General features: G+C 36.3%; 1 protein-coding gene across 6 annotated transcripts in view; it reads left to right on the forward strand.

Annotated features, from left to right (window-relative positions):
• VPS13B (vacuolar protein sorting 13 homolog B) overlaps positions 1-15,069 on the forward strand; it is a 391,004-nt gene that overhangs the window by 209,166 nt on the left and 166,769 nt on the right. For 4 of the 6 annotated variants that reach the window (XM_015856025.2, XM_015856028.2, XM_015856026.2 and 1 more), the window contains exons 26-29: positions 8,523-8,694; positions 9,688-9,802; positions 11,368-11,509; positions 12,976-13,384. In XM_015856025.2, the coding sequence (XP_015711511.1) occupies positions 8,523-8,694; positions 9,688-9,802; positions 11,368-11,509; positions 12,976-13,384 (838 nt within the window). Of the gene's footprint in view, positions 1-8,522; positions 8,695-9,687; positions 9,803-10,767; positions 10,835-11,367; positions 11,510-12,975; positions 13,385-15,069 lie in introns of all 6 variants that reach the window. The other 2 variants (XM_015856029.2, XM_015856030.2) reach the window with 1 other exon arrangement.

Genomic DNA, 15,069 nt, shown 5'->3' on the forward strand with positions numbered 1-15,069 from the left:
AAGTGCAGCCACATACAAGTGACAAGGATCAAGATAGAGCAGCGCTGTCCTTATGGAAAATAGCTTTGCCCTGATCACTTCGTGAACTCAGTTTGGTGAAGGATTGCAATGTTTCTCCTGTCGTTACTGTTTAACCTGGAAGGTGACTGAACACCACACAGTTGCTGTCCTAATTCCATTCCCTCCCAGCTCTTTGGGCAATTCACTGAGAATGGCCCTAGCTGTGTACAAAACTGCTTAGCAGCAACTATAGACATCGATGTGTTATCAACATTGTTATCAACAAAAACACAGTGTCATGCCAGACACTATGAAGAAAGCAATTCCATCCCAGCTGAAACTAAGACACCTATGTTTTTTATTTGTCTAAATTGTTTCTCTTGGGAAAAAAAGGAATATTAACTCTTAGAAGAAAAATTGCAGTTAGTGTTTTCAGGCAAGAAGCTTAGGCTATTTTTCAAGTCCAGAATGTTTAGAACAGTAACTGGTGCTTTTGAAGTACCTTTGGTACCTGTACTGCTCGTGTATCATTCCCAGTAACAGTCATCCTGTTGTGTTGAAGCCAGTTGGAACAAAGCCTGAGATGGTGCAGAGCTGTCTTGGCAAGCCAGGAGAGGCACTGGGGATGACAAGGTTCCCAGGGCTGGCTCTGCCAGTTACCCAGTAGTCCACTCACACCAGATCCACCCAGGCATTGGTATCTTCTACATGTGAGCTGTTCTGGAGCTCTACTGCTTCACTTGTCCCAGCTGTCCCTTGTCTCAGGGTCGTATTTGGAACTCTTTCATATGAGGATTTTGGTATTCAACTTCAAACATAAGAAAGATTGGCCGTTCCTTTCTGTCTTTCTGCTTCCTTAATTTGCAGTACTCTGTAACTTCCTGGAGCTAGCTGGTACCTGATCTTAATCTCTGTGAGTGTTTAAGACCATAAAATGTTATTTTGAGTCATGAGAATACATTAGAATGGGTGGTCATAGGAGGCTGTGTAACTGAACAGGCCAAATATTTGTGATTTTCTTAGTGCCTTCTGTCAGTCTTAAGTGGCTTTGTTTGTGCTCTGGCACAGACCTGTAAATGCATAAGATGAGTTGAAGGTATACCAACAGTTCATTAAGTGTATGCAATGCTTAATTCTTAACATAAAGCTCAAAGAATCAGAATTGTTTGAGTTGGAAGGGACCACTAAAGGTCATCTGGTCTGACTCCCTGCAGTGAGCAGGGACACCTACAGCTAGATCAGGTTGCTCAGAGCCCCTCCAGCCTGACCTTGAATTGCTGGGAAACTTCTGAAGGCGGGTAGATTTCTGAGACTAGTTTCGTTCTTAGGAATAAACACGGTGATTTGGGAATTCCTTGTAGTTCCAGGACACAGGCAGATGCTTGGCAATTTGAATGCTCTCTGCAATTATAGTTTAACAACACTTGGCCAGGATTTCTTTAACTCTCTGAGTGACTTTTTGTAATTACAGGTTTTGGAGCAAATAAAATGATGATTTCTAGTGCTGACTTTAACATAAGTATGATGTGCACACACAAGTAATTCACTAAAAGGTGTTAAAGCTGGAGCTTCAGTTCTAGTGACATTTCACTAAAATACTCATTTATGAATTATTTGGCTTGCCTGTGTTTTGGTGTATTTCTATGTGCGGGTCATCTCTAAAGTGAAAAATATCATCACAGATAAAAATTGGAGGTAAAGAGCATTAGTAGGAAAAAATATGGCTGCAAAGTTAGTATTCTTTTTAACCACTAAATTCCTTTCTCATTAAAATCAGAAACCACCAGCTTCATAAATAACGATTTGGTTTTGACTCTCTATAGAGAGTGGTATTTAGAGTACATGCTGTACTTAGAGCATTAGTTGATACTGATTTAGTAATTGTTTTAATCCATATGTCACCAAGATTATATTGGCAGTATGAGTCTGAGTTCAGCATTCGTATTCTTCTGCTTGTAAAATATTGTTCATCATACATTTCATTTTCTTCCTTTTCTCAACAAATATTAAATTCTAGCTAAATAAATTAGTTAGCCAACAAATGAAGATTGGTATTCAGTCTTTTCTACTCTGAAGCTACTATCACCATCTCTGTCATGTTAGAATAGGAACTTGTATTAAAACACATGGAATTAATATTTATTTATTTATTTATTTATTTATTTATTTATATTTTTTTTGGAATAAGGAACTTAGAGTTGACAAAGTGCTTTACAACCAAGATTTGAAAATTGCTTTGAAAGGAATGTATCATAACACTAGGCAGTATAAGTAAATTTAAAAGGATGTTATTTAAGACACAAAAGAAAAAAAAAAAGACACAAACAGGAGAAAAGCATTCCTTGAATCCACATTGTTCATATGGCTGAAGGATTGACGTAGGAGCTCATATCCATCATCTCCATTCAGAGCCCTCAGCCCAGAGTGCTCTGTCTATGACTGGGACAGGAAGGCAGCCCCAGTGGAAGGAGAAACATACATAGAAATAATGTAAGGAACCACACTGTCTTCTCACTCTTCTAATGCACTCCTTTAGACAACGTAGATTAAGTAATGGGTAACCTAATGATTGGCAGTATTTCTACTGTACATTTTTTGGTGTGTCTGGTGGCTGTTTCTGAACCTATTAAACTTATTTTCTAGTATAAAAGTACCATTAAGATTTTAATTAGTGCCACTGTTCCCGTTTGGTTCCTTGAGGTAAGGATTGCTGAGAAGTGAGAAACGTGTAATTTGAAAATTAGCTAATGTTCTCCCTTGCTGTGTGTGTTTCTTTATTTTGTTTTGAGAGAATGTAATCACTTAGTTTCCTTCTTCCCTTTTGCAAACTTACAATCACCGTACCATTTTTTATGTGGTGTAATCAGGAAATACGAGTTCTTTCTTCAGAGGGAGTAGAATAAAAAGATGACAGTCTGGTAACTTCTGCTGTCTTCGGTTGGAATGCTTTTTTTGCTGAAAGCCTTCATCATAGTCCGAATAGACTTTATGTGAATCTATTTTCAAATATACAAAGTCTGCCACATGCATCTCAGGGGTATCTATGTACAGAGGAAAAAATGCTGTCCAACTATTCCTTTGCCACAGAAGTTGTTGAAGTAAGTCAAGTCTTGTAGGCAAGAAATGTGCACGGTTCTTTTCATTCTTTTGTCTCCTGTGAAGTACAGCAGCAAGTTCTACCTGTCAGATTGCCTAACGGGCTGCAGATGTCAGCCTGCTTTACTGTACAATTTCCAGTGAGGCCAAGTTTTTTTTCTGGGTCTGATACAAAAACATAGCTTTTCATTGTCTATCCACATATGGATCATTGTATGTGGTGTCTATCTTAAATATGGGATATTTCGTCTGGATATGCTGTTTGGTCGTAAGAGGCTATCTAGTGAAATCTGAACAAATATGTTAGAATTCAGTTGCATAATCTTGTAACAAAGTAGGGCTGAGATTTTTCCGTGTACCTTCTGTAAAATATATATATATATATAAAAGGAGACTGAGGAATGTCAGAGTAACCTTAAGCTTGTCCATATATTGTGGAGTACTCTTCAGTACTTGAAGTACTATGCAGACCAGTATGGAAAGTAGGATCTGCTGTCTTTGTATGCTTTGAAATTCCATCATCACTTACTGATAGAAGCATATTTTGGTTGTTAGAAGTTTGAAGGCACTTGATTTTGGCTTGCACTTACTAGCAGTGTGGGAAGGAAGTTATGTCCGTGTTGTTTCAATTGATAGATGGCACCCTATATTTGTAAATGACAACTTGTTTTCAGACTACCATAACAAAAGTATTTTTCATAGAAAGAATGGAGGGGGTAAAATACAAAAATGGAGTGCATCACCCACAGCTGCAACTTGCAGCTATGAGACTTTAAAGCCATATAGCAGCAGTGAAGCATACGGAGTAAATAATAATATGTATTTAACAGGTTTGGTTTAGGGACATTTTCCAAGAGTCGGGGAAATCTTTTTTATGTTTCATTTATCAGAGCTTATTCGTTGTTTTTATACCCCTGCACTTTGTTAACTTTCAAATCTCCGTATCTAACAAGAATACTTTGCTGCAATAAGTATTATTTTTTAAAAAACTTTGGAGATTTTATGATTAATGTTACTTTGTTCTTTGGGTGACAAGTTATTATTTATTGAATTTCTTTCAACTGCACCAGACTTGCCATAAATGAGTAAGAAGAAAATTAACTCTCACAGCCCTTTGTATTAAACAGCAAAATAAGTCATTTGTTTATATGGTCTGTGGATGATTTATATTTCAAGCTGCATGTAATGCTTTCCATGCTGACAGGTTGATAGTGAATTGCATGCTCCTACATGGATAAAGCTACGTAGCTTACTGAATTTTGCTCTGGGTGGTGGTAGGGAAGAGAAGCATCATCAAGGCTTAAGTACTGGAGGGATGGAAACAGTTAATCATTTTTACCGTCCCTCCTTTGGAACAGCAAGAGCAAAGGTAGTACAGACTACAGCAGGCCACTTGTTACTGTTTACTTAAGTACAAACAGTGGTAGAAGTGTTTAGTCCTTGGGGAAACTCAGTGATTGAGCAAGAACGCAGGAGTTATTTTGATAAGGCATAGCAGTAGTGTGGCCAAACTGTGATCATCCCTGAGCTTTAGGCAGGCCAAGGATGAAGGCCTCACATGTTTGGTTCTTCCTGATGAACAAAGATAAATTCTGCTAAGAAAATAAACTTGGTATATTGGTCAATTTGCAACAATTGGCGAAAGAATTAAATTGTATATTTTAGGACTTGGCATGAGAAGTTGTGGGAAAATAACTCAGTGTTTCTGACTCTGGCTTGATTTTTCTGTAGATCTGGAAACAGAGCGGAAAATTAATGCATAAACATATTTAACAATACCATGCTGGGTGCTGAAAATCCGAAAAGAAATTTGAAACTGCATGAGAAACAAGAGCTCTGGCTTTTCAATTCGGTTTTAGTTTTCAGTGAAATAAATAAAAAAACTCCAAGAATTTAAGCTTATTAAGTAAATAAAAACCAAAAACAAGTTAGCGTGGCCCATTGCTTTTTCCCTGTGACTCTGCCTGATGGTTTTGGACGCAGTACCGTTAACATAAATTTCAGAAGAAATGAATCCTTTTTCCACTTCTCAAAGGATAACTATGTAGCAGCTTCTGCCTCCGGAGGAGCCATCTGTATTGCTTCTGCTACTGAGAGAGAGAATGGGCCAATTCAACTCTCTAGGTATGTTTGAATGGTAGAAAAACATGTGGATAACACATTGATATTGAACTGTTGAAGGAGGAGATAGGAGCTGGTAACCTTTGACAGAGACACGGTGATGAGCAGCTGGGGCTGTCTGTCGATAAGCTCTTCAGCTGGCACAGCTGCAAACAGAAGAGGTTATCTCTGCCGGCCTCAGCTTAATGCAGTTTTAGCTCTGTCATCAAGCTGGCTAGTGCAAGCAGCAGAACACACAAGTGAGATGGAATGCCAGATGGGCATGCAGTAACCCAAGTACAGAATTGGGGTACAAAACTAAATACAATTGAGTTGAGGCCCTGCTCGATTCCTGCAGGCCCTGTGGTCAAACAAGCTGTAAAACTGAACTGAAGGTCCAGGTGTCAGACCTCCCACTTACTCTGCTGTGAAAACAGTTCCTTGGTGCTTTGACTCTGGCCAGAGGTTACTTTACTTCTGATAATATTGCTTGCTTTGCAGATCATTATGCTTATTTTTTACTGTGCTCAGGTTTTATAGAATCATGGAATAGATTGGGTTGGATCTCAAGGATCATTAGTGTCCAACACCCTGTCACAGACAGGGTTGCCAACTGCTGCATCAAGTACTAGATCAGGCTGCCCAGTGGCACATGCAGCCTGGCCTTTAACACCTGCAGGGACAAGGCATCCACAGCAGCCTACCTGACTCTTAAGACATGCAAAGCCCGATTTACTTTTTCAAGTTCACTTCCAGAAATACATGCCTGCATAGCAAAATTTGTTCTACATCTATGCAACTATGTGCTACAGCATTTGAATTGCTTTTAATACCTCACATGCTACAGACATTCGTGTCAGAAATATTTGCAGGTCAGACAGTCATAAGCACAAACATGACTGGATTTGTGCCAGCACAAGTGCAGCTCCAGCTGCAGTAATGGAAGCTGCAAACACATTGTCCTCATCTCTGCATTTTTTGATAGATATCGGACATAAAGCGTCTTCCAAACCTTTATGTATGTACAAAAGAAAGAAGCAGTTTGCAGTGGTGCATCTGGGCCTGTAGCTCTACCTCTGTTTTTGTTTATAAACTTAATAGTTGTCATGGATTTGGACATTAGTAGGGAATGCATCCCCTAAAACTCTGCTTGCTACTTTTAAATTTGCTTGCATGTTCTTGAGTTAATTTGATTCTTATATGTGTCTGGTTTATGCTATTGTGGATGTGGTTCTTCAAGAATCTCACAAATACGGTTAAAAGTAACCTTGTGCCAAAATTATCAGCTGGCTGATACTTCATGAACTGTAGTACATCCATTAATATCTACTGAAAAATAAGCTAAAAGAAAGTGTGGGAAAATGATTGCTTCAGTTTTCTACGGAGGAGTTATCTATATTGTCAAACCACTAAACAAAAACAGCCCCTTGTGGAAAAAAAAAAAAAATGTTAAGAAAATATATGAAATGACTGAGCACTATTGTGCAAATAGAAGAAGAAAAATCATAAAATGCAAAACTTTCCATGGTAGCAATATGTATTCGCTGTGAACTGCACCACTTTAAATTTAATTTACTATTGTTTGCTTCTTTTTTTTTAACTATCAGAAATGTAGAGATCTGCCAAAGTTTTGGAATAAAGAATTGATTTTCATAACACAGGCCTTTTGGAACACGTCCATTGAGAGAATGAATGTATGTATGGGGGGAAGAGGAGACTCGCTCTCTCCTCCTCCCTCCATCACAGTTAAGTTACAATCTGCCAAAAGTGTGCCATCAATACAAAAAGAATGTAAAGAAATGCTCCAAATTAAAACTAACAAACAAGAAACAACCCGCCTCTGATTGTGCTTCGTTGCTTGATACCCTGTGAAAGCCATCTGAGGATCTCAGCAGCTTGTATTGGACTGGCTGCTGCCTTCACAGGTGCCCTGTTTATGGGATCCCCTGTTCCAAAGTTCTGCTGATTCCATGCACAATGAAACTCCCACTGCAGATTCATCGTCTTTTAGGGCTGTCATTCAAGACTGGTTACAAAGGTGTGGAAGCTTTTGGAGATCTGTGTTTGATGTCTGTCAAACAGCCCAAAGTCATCATGTGCAATGTTTGAGATTTTGACCTATCTTTTTGTCCTTTCTTATGGTTAGTATGGTGATAAGAAAACATGTTAACATTATAGAAATCATAGGCCTGAGTTGATTGGAAATGACATCTATCAATATAAATGCTCCCATAGGAGTTATTTGTTTTGGGTTGAGTTATATACATCCACAAAACAGATTGCCAACAGAATTTCTCTGTTCACAGACTGCAGAATGAGTCGAGTATTGTCAGATCTAAAACTTTGACACCGAAAACAGTTTTTTTCCCAGAGCTGTGCTAGTGCAATGCCTCTGTTTAGGCCTTGAGAGCAGGTTGTCTTCTGTAGAAATCATCGTGGTTACTCATTAGGTATATCTTAAAATTCCTGAGCACGTGGTTCATTGTAATTCATAATCCTCAAAACCTTCATTAAAAGTTTGGGTGTTTATTGATCTGTAATTCTTAGAAACAACTTGATCAGGGGGGCAATAGGTTTCTCTTGTCCATTTGTGCTTGAATAACAAAGGAAACTTGCAACATTTTGTGGGTTTAAAAGAGCAGATGCTAATGGCTTTAGCAGCTTCTGGTTGACATTAGTGATGTATATGTCCATTGCATTGAGCTCAATAGGTTGTAAATGCTGAGAACTAAGGAGCAATTATATATTTGCATCTTTTCTTGCTCTCTGATTGCATTAATTTCTGGCAAAGGGAAAATCTAGTGAAGTCATTTGTTGGTGAATTTTTTAATTGTCCCATGAAGAATTATCAGAAGTTACGTATTGGCCTCTGATAGGCCTTACTAACAAGTTTTTCAGTGTGTCTTTCAAATGTCATGCTCTTTTTCTGAGAATATAAACTCATTTGCTTCACCCTTAGCCCTTTTCCTGTTGGATTTCATAATGTTCCTATCAACCTTTGTTTTCATTAATGCTGCTGGTATGTCAGTAGTGTAAACTAATGAGGAAATTTCTCTAGACCAAGTGGAAGAAAGGCATGCAATGTCACGGTTTTATCATATAATCTTGGCCAAATTAATTATCTCCTCCTGTTTTTTCTTCCCCTGACATTCAAAAATGGCTTAATTGTAATACTATATCAGTGAATCTGCTTGTATTTATAAGTACATTTATATGGCTTGTGAAGTCTACATCAATTTTAATGGAAGAAAAGTAGGCAGTGATGGACAGCAAATACCTTTTTTATTGACTTATTTTTTTTCTCAGCCATTATTTCTCTTTTATAGGGTGATTCTCTTCAGGGTGGTGATGACTCTCCTTTCTCAGACTCAATTACACTGGAACAAACAACAAGCAATATCGGAGTCTCAAGTGGACGTGTCAGCCTGTGGATGCAGTGGATGTTGCCAAAAATTACTATAAAATTGTTTGCTCCTGATCCTAGAAATAATGGCACAGGTATTCAACATTTTTTTCCTTATTTATTATTTTTAATTCTGTACATTATGGCACAAGACAATATTAGCTATTCAGCACACCTATTAGTAATATTAGGAGGTATTTAATACAAAAATAATTATTTGGATCTATATTTTAAACCAGAGTCACAAGGTGTAGTCAGGTTAGTGCATGTAATCAGAATTCATGTCTGTTCTTTGGCATGGACTTCCTCTTCCATATCAAAAGATTATTATATTAAATTGGTAATGAGTCGGATATTTTACTTAATAGAAGACTGCATTTATTGTCTCGGTAGTAATTATACTCCATTTTTACATTATTTAGTAGGATGTTTTGTGCATGTCCATCTATAGAAATGTAATTTTGCACTGATACTTTCAATTGAAATTGCGCATAATCATCATAGTATAATCCTTGAGGTCATTAGAGGTTTTACCTTCATATTAAAAAGAGAAATATGTGGTACACAATTAGGCTTGGGTTTGTTTTTATTTTTAGATTACAGTTTGATTATCATCTGGACAGTAATTGAAGGAAATTTGTATCTTAGAAATGTATGGCAGGGCTGTTTTTGGTAGGGAACACTTCCTATAACAGTTAACTTCATTAATCACATAACTGAAAAAATAAGCAGACTAGTGATTAAGTTAATTTTCTAAGAGATGAACAATAATATTTGATTAAAAAATAATCAAATGAGGCAAAGAAATCTCCAGTGTTACATGTTTTTATTTTTTACAGGAGTTATGAATATCTGAACAACAACAAAAATCATATTTAAGTCTCTACACATTTGTTCAAAGAAATGTTTTCATTACAGTTAGTTTTTTTCTGATTCTTCTCAACATGGCAGTGAGTGAAATCGGGCTTTATGCCAAATCACTGAGTAGAAAGAGCGTTATACTATACATGAACTCTGGTGTCCCGTGTTTATTCCTTGCTTATGAACTTGTAACTATTGATAGTTTTAATTTCCTTTGGCTGTTGCAGAGGTTTGTGTTGTCAGTGAGTTAGAAGATCTCAGCGCATCAGTGGATATGCAGGATGTATATACCAAGATCAAGTGCAAGATAGAAAGCTTCAATGTTGACCATTACAGAAACAGGTAATTTCTTGGAGTTGGTTGTGTTTTTTTTCTCTTGTTTGTTAACTTCAATTTAAGATTGTTGTTGAATTTCTTTTAAATGAGATTGATTTTGATTACGTGAAATGTTGAAATGTAAAATACATTTTCTTAGAATTATAGCCAATTCCAAAGAAATCCATGCAAATCATTACATGTTAGTGTACACATTTGCTACTCTATTGATCCTCATGATAAAAATGTTAATTTTACTAAAGTTCTGAATCAAAATCCCTTAAATGCTGTTTGATGGCACATTAGCTTTTGCAAATTGCCACTGTTGAGTGTTTTATGATGCTGTATTCTCGGATTTTAAAAAGCATTTTATACAAATGAAGCTACATTTTGACTGTTGTTCAGTAACAATATAATGCAGGGAACTAATCTGGTTGTATGTGTGTCATCAGCACTAACCAGTGTGTCATGAATGTACGTCTAGGCGAAGTAGTTAGAACTACCAAATGTTTTGCCACTCAGCAAGTTTTCTTTTTGCTGTACCACTGGAAATGTTTTCAAGGAGCATCCAAATGCATTTTGGTAGAGATATTACACATTCCACCTTGTGCATGATGCCTATGAGTCTGTAGCCTAAGAGTTACCAATGTAATCTTTCATCAGCTTTGTTTCTGTTTGCCATTTTTAAACAGTTTATGAGAGATAAAAAATAAGCAAGCTGCTTTTTGCACAGACTCCGAGGATAACCTTGGGAGAGGATATTTCATTGCCTAATGCTCCCTATGAAAACTTTTCAGCTTGGTGTTGTCCTTTATCATTAAAATTATCTTGATATAAGCTTTTTTATTTCCATTTTTCATTTTGCTTTACAAAAATTTTTACTGTTTTCACTTACATTTCATAATCTCTTCAGAATACCTGTTTCCGTCATTAAATTTCTTTGGACTAAAGCCAAAAGCAGAAAATAGATAAGGTAATGTTCTGTCTTCCAGGCCAGGGGAAGGCTGGCAGTCAGCACATTTTCAAAGGATCTTTCTACAATGCAGAGAAAAGATTTGGGTGAGATTTCTTTAGTAAAACTAAGGTGCTTACCTGAAAAATTCTTCTGAAGCGACATAGTTTTCTTTATTCTTCTTTGTGTCAAAGTGTGATTACAAGAATTATAGTACAAAGCAACATTTTAATTCTCAATAATTATTTTTTTTCTGAACAATACTGTGAATTTATAATGTATTTTAACAGAGCAGTTTGATTCTTGTAATCATTCTTATACTGATTCTAATAAAATTGCCTATTGAACACGAAGGGGTAAGTCTATGTTACTTTTTGCAGGATTCTGTTCTATTTTCCTGTGTCTTCGCATCCCGCAATAGCTTGTTGTTGGTTTTTTTTTGTTTTTTTTTTTTCACATGTTACGAAGTTTTGTATCAATTTTTTATGTCACCTAATTGAATTTGGGCCTTTCAGGAAAAGGTATGGAATAGACTGTGTCTTGCCATTACATAGATATTACATAAACTTTTTTTTGCTTATGGCAAATTAAAAAATATATATATTTTTGTCTTCCACTCTTCCATGCCTCGTTCCTTAAGCCTTGGGGAAGATTCCTGGTCTCTGGGGCAATATGGAGGTGTATTCCTTTCCTGTACTGACAAGCTGAACAGACGTACCTTGTTGGTTCGACCCATCAGCAAGCAGGACCCTTTCAGCAATTTTTCTGGCTTCTTTCCTTCTGTAAGATTTTTCTTATTGTTTTTTTCTACAGGACTTCCACTAGTAAGTGCTAGTTGGGTTAAAGATAAATAAAAATCTCAATGAAATCTGCATTGGTTTAAAACTCAGTATAATTATTGCATGTACTGATTACGTTAGCTGTGTTATTTCCTTCTTAACCTTCATATTTTTTAATAATTGTTATGAATATATCAGTGTGAGATATTAAAACCCATTTTTCTTGTTGGTTTATCCTTGAAAGACTTTATACTGGAATTGGCCCCTTTATATTGACAAATGAGTGACTACTGAGAACGTTTTTTTTATGTTAGTGGAAGTTCTGTGTGGTCTGATTTATTTTCTTCATGAATTTTGGTTGGCAATATTTTCTTACTCTCTTTGTTTCAGATCTTATAGCAAATCTGACTTAATAATTTGTTTCAATTGACTTAGTCTTAAAAAAATCCAGCTTTTCAACATTTAAGCTATGTATTCTATTTATCTAAAAGGGGTGTTTTACTAATGAGGCTTAAATTGCATTCAATTATTTTTAATCAAATTTGAAGTTGCTGGAAAAAACAACTGCTTGCAAAATGTAAATGCCTGTGATTATGGCTAACATTTGAACAATTGCATAGAGTTCTATTGACAGTTGGACCAGATGTTCTGATGGTTGGACAAGATGATCTTGTAGGTCCTTTCCAACCTTGTGATTCTGATTCTATCAAATATTTTTTATGTTAATAAAATAGTACGTTTCCTAGTCTATTGTTAATTGTCATTTTATTTTGCACTCACTAGACATAAAGCTGAAATCCAAAAGACTTTCACAAGTAATAATGAAACCTGTAATATACATCTGCTGGGAGCTAAATCTCTAATTGTCATGTTTATCTAGGAAACCTTTCTATGTGAAGAAATCTGGTATTTGTATGGTGTTTGTATTACCTAAGTGATATGCTTTGGCACATGTTAGAGGTATTCTTTTCAAATAGTCAAAATCAGTGAGGGAAAAACCAGCTGAATTCATAGAGTAGTTGACTATGGATGTCTTCTATATTCAAAGTTGATGAAGGTATTTCAACATCAGAAGGTTGCTTTAGCACCTATGGTGTTCACACGTACAGAAAGGATAATGAAAGGGAGTAAGATTTACTTCTGAAATGTCTAAAGTGAAAAACAAATGAATATGTAATTGTGAATAATTATTAGAAAACGGTTGTAAAATTAAAACTATTCTGACTGAGCTTTTTTGACTGAATTTGAGTTGCTCACAACATTAATTGTCAGAAAATAAGAACATGATTACTTATAGCTGACAGCGTTGTGAACTACGAACATACTGTGGGATGAATTTTCTTACGGGATTCAGAGAGGGTGGATAGTAGAAAACACAGAGCCTTCAACATTGCAATTAATTGATGTTGTACGTGTACATTTTTGCAGCAGGTTGGTATTTTATTTAATTTTTTTTTCCTGTGAAATAGGCAACTGCAAAACTTTTAGACGGCTCACACCAGCAACATGGATTTCTTTCTCTAACTTATACAAAAGCTGTGACAAAAAATGTCCGTCACAAACTGATCTCAAGAAATGAACGAAGAACATTCCATAAGCTATCCGAAGGTCACACTGATGGTTCTCCTCACTTTCTTCATGAGATCCTTCTGTCTGCTCAGGCTTTTGATGTGGTCCTCTGTTTTCCTTTGCTTAATGCAATTGCAAGCATTTTTCAAGCCAGGCTGCCAAAGAGTCAAAAGGAGAAAAGAAAATCCCCAGGCCAGCCTATGAGGACTCATACTTTAACTTCCCGCAACTTGCCTCTGATCTATATCAACACTGGTGTAATAAGAGTCTTCTTTCCCAAAAATGAGGAAGATCAACAAAATGCAAAAGGTACAGTATTTTATCTTAGATAGTTTTATTACTTGGTCTTGTAAGAAAAAGCTTTACCTTACTGACCGTACTGTGTTGACATTTAGCATGTTTTCTTGGGTCTTCAGAATTTTAAGGGGCAGAGGTAGGAAAATAGTTATTCATCCTATTTCTGTGCTGCTGAAAAGCATTTATGTATTTGTGCGATCTTTGCTTTCCTTGCATTTTGTAGTTTGATAATTTGTATTTAAATTGTGAATATTAACCAAAAAAAAAAAAAAAAAAGGAAAAGGAAATGTGAAAAGAGGAGAGAATGCAGTTCTGCTGCAGTGATTCTTTTGTCAGTTTTAACTATTCTGGTGCAAGTGCAATCTTCTATAGATCTCCTGTTCCAGCAAGCAGAAAACTGTGGGTCTTATGTAAGCTGGCACCTTGAAAAACATTCAGTAGTGAAGCAGGTTTGGTATTCTATTTCATTTTATTAATTTTCTCCACAATGAACTCTGTGATTGTTGACCAGCAAATGATCCAGTTTATCATTTGCTTAGGAAGTTTTACTTCAAGGTACTGAGATTCTCATATGTAAGGAGCTTTCGGTTATTTGCAAAATTGTGGATGGTGTAAACAAATGTGGATGGTGTAAACAAAAAACTACTGTAATGTTCCAACAACATTAGTCTTTTGATCCATGTATACTATATTAATTCTTTCAAAAAGTTTTTACTCATCATTCATAAAATATATTTGTGTCACTGGCTTTGTGTATGAATAAACAGATGCTGAGGCTAAAAGTACACCTGGTAACAGGTAGAAGGAATGCAGTCACTTCCATTAGTAACAATTCTTCTAGAGATTTTAAAAACAAATTCTAAAAAAAATCATGGTATGTTCACCTACCTACATCCTATGGGTGTGATTTTAGGAACAGTAACGAGATGTAAGGGTTGACTGTGACCCATGTCAGAACAACTGTTACGTACCATGGATATGTGCTGCAGTAAGACCTTGTTCATCATCTATTGATTAAGAGAGCTTCTTAGTCCAAGAAAAGTTGCCCAATCCAAGATTGTTGGGAAGCACTGACCTCACTTTGTCTTTTTATCCCATTGTCTGCCATTCATATCTTATATCCAGTTAGTTAACCAGATAGTTAACAAAACTATCCCCTACCCCTCGAAAAAAAAAAACAACTCACAAATAATTGTGCTTTATGCATGGGAAAAGAGAACTTCTGTATTTGTGCAGTTGGAATCCCAGCTTGCACCATGACCTGCAGTACCCAAACACTGAAATGTTAAAAATTATTGGTTTATTTTGTTCCTCAGCAGTATGTGCACAAACATGCATGAATGCGCAGTTTTGTAACACTTTAGATCCATGCTTATTGCAGCAGCACCAGCTTATCTTCTTTTTGTGGTAGACTTGAGGGCAACAGTCTGTCCTCAGCAATACGCAATGCTGCTTTCCATCAGCTTGATTTAATACAGCAAGTGGTATTTCAATAAGAAATAAGAAATACTGCATGGCAGCCACTATAAATAAAAAAAAATTTAAACGGCAAAAAAACTGATGAGAAGCAGTAAAGGCTGGGAAACCCCACATCTGGCTGGTTTGGGGAGAATAGGAACTTTATTTGAACATGTACTGGGAGTAAAATATCAGAAATCACTAGAAAGGACGTGATGAATTTGTTGATAGTGATAAAG

This window comes from Coturnix japonica, chromosome 2 (assembly GCF_001577835.2).
Source record: "Coturnix japonica isolate 7356 chromosome 2, Coturnix japonica 2.1, whole genome shotgun sequence".
Taxonomy (NCBI): domain Eukaryota; kingdom Metazoa; phylum Chordata; class Aves; order Galliformes; family Phasianidae; genus Coturnix; species Coturnix japonica.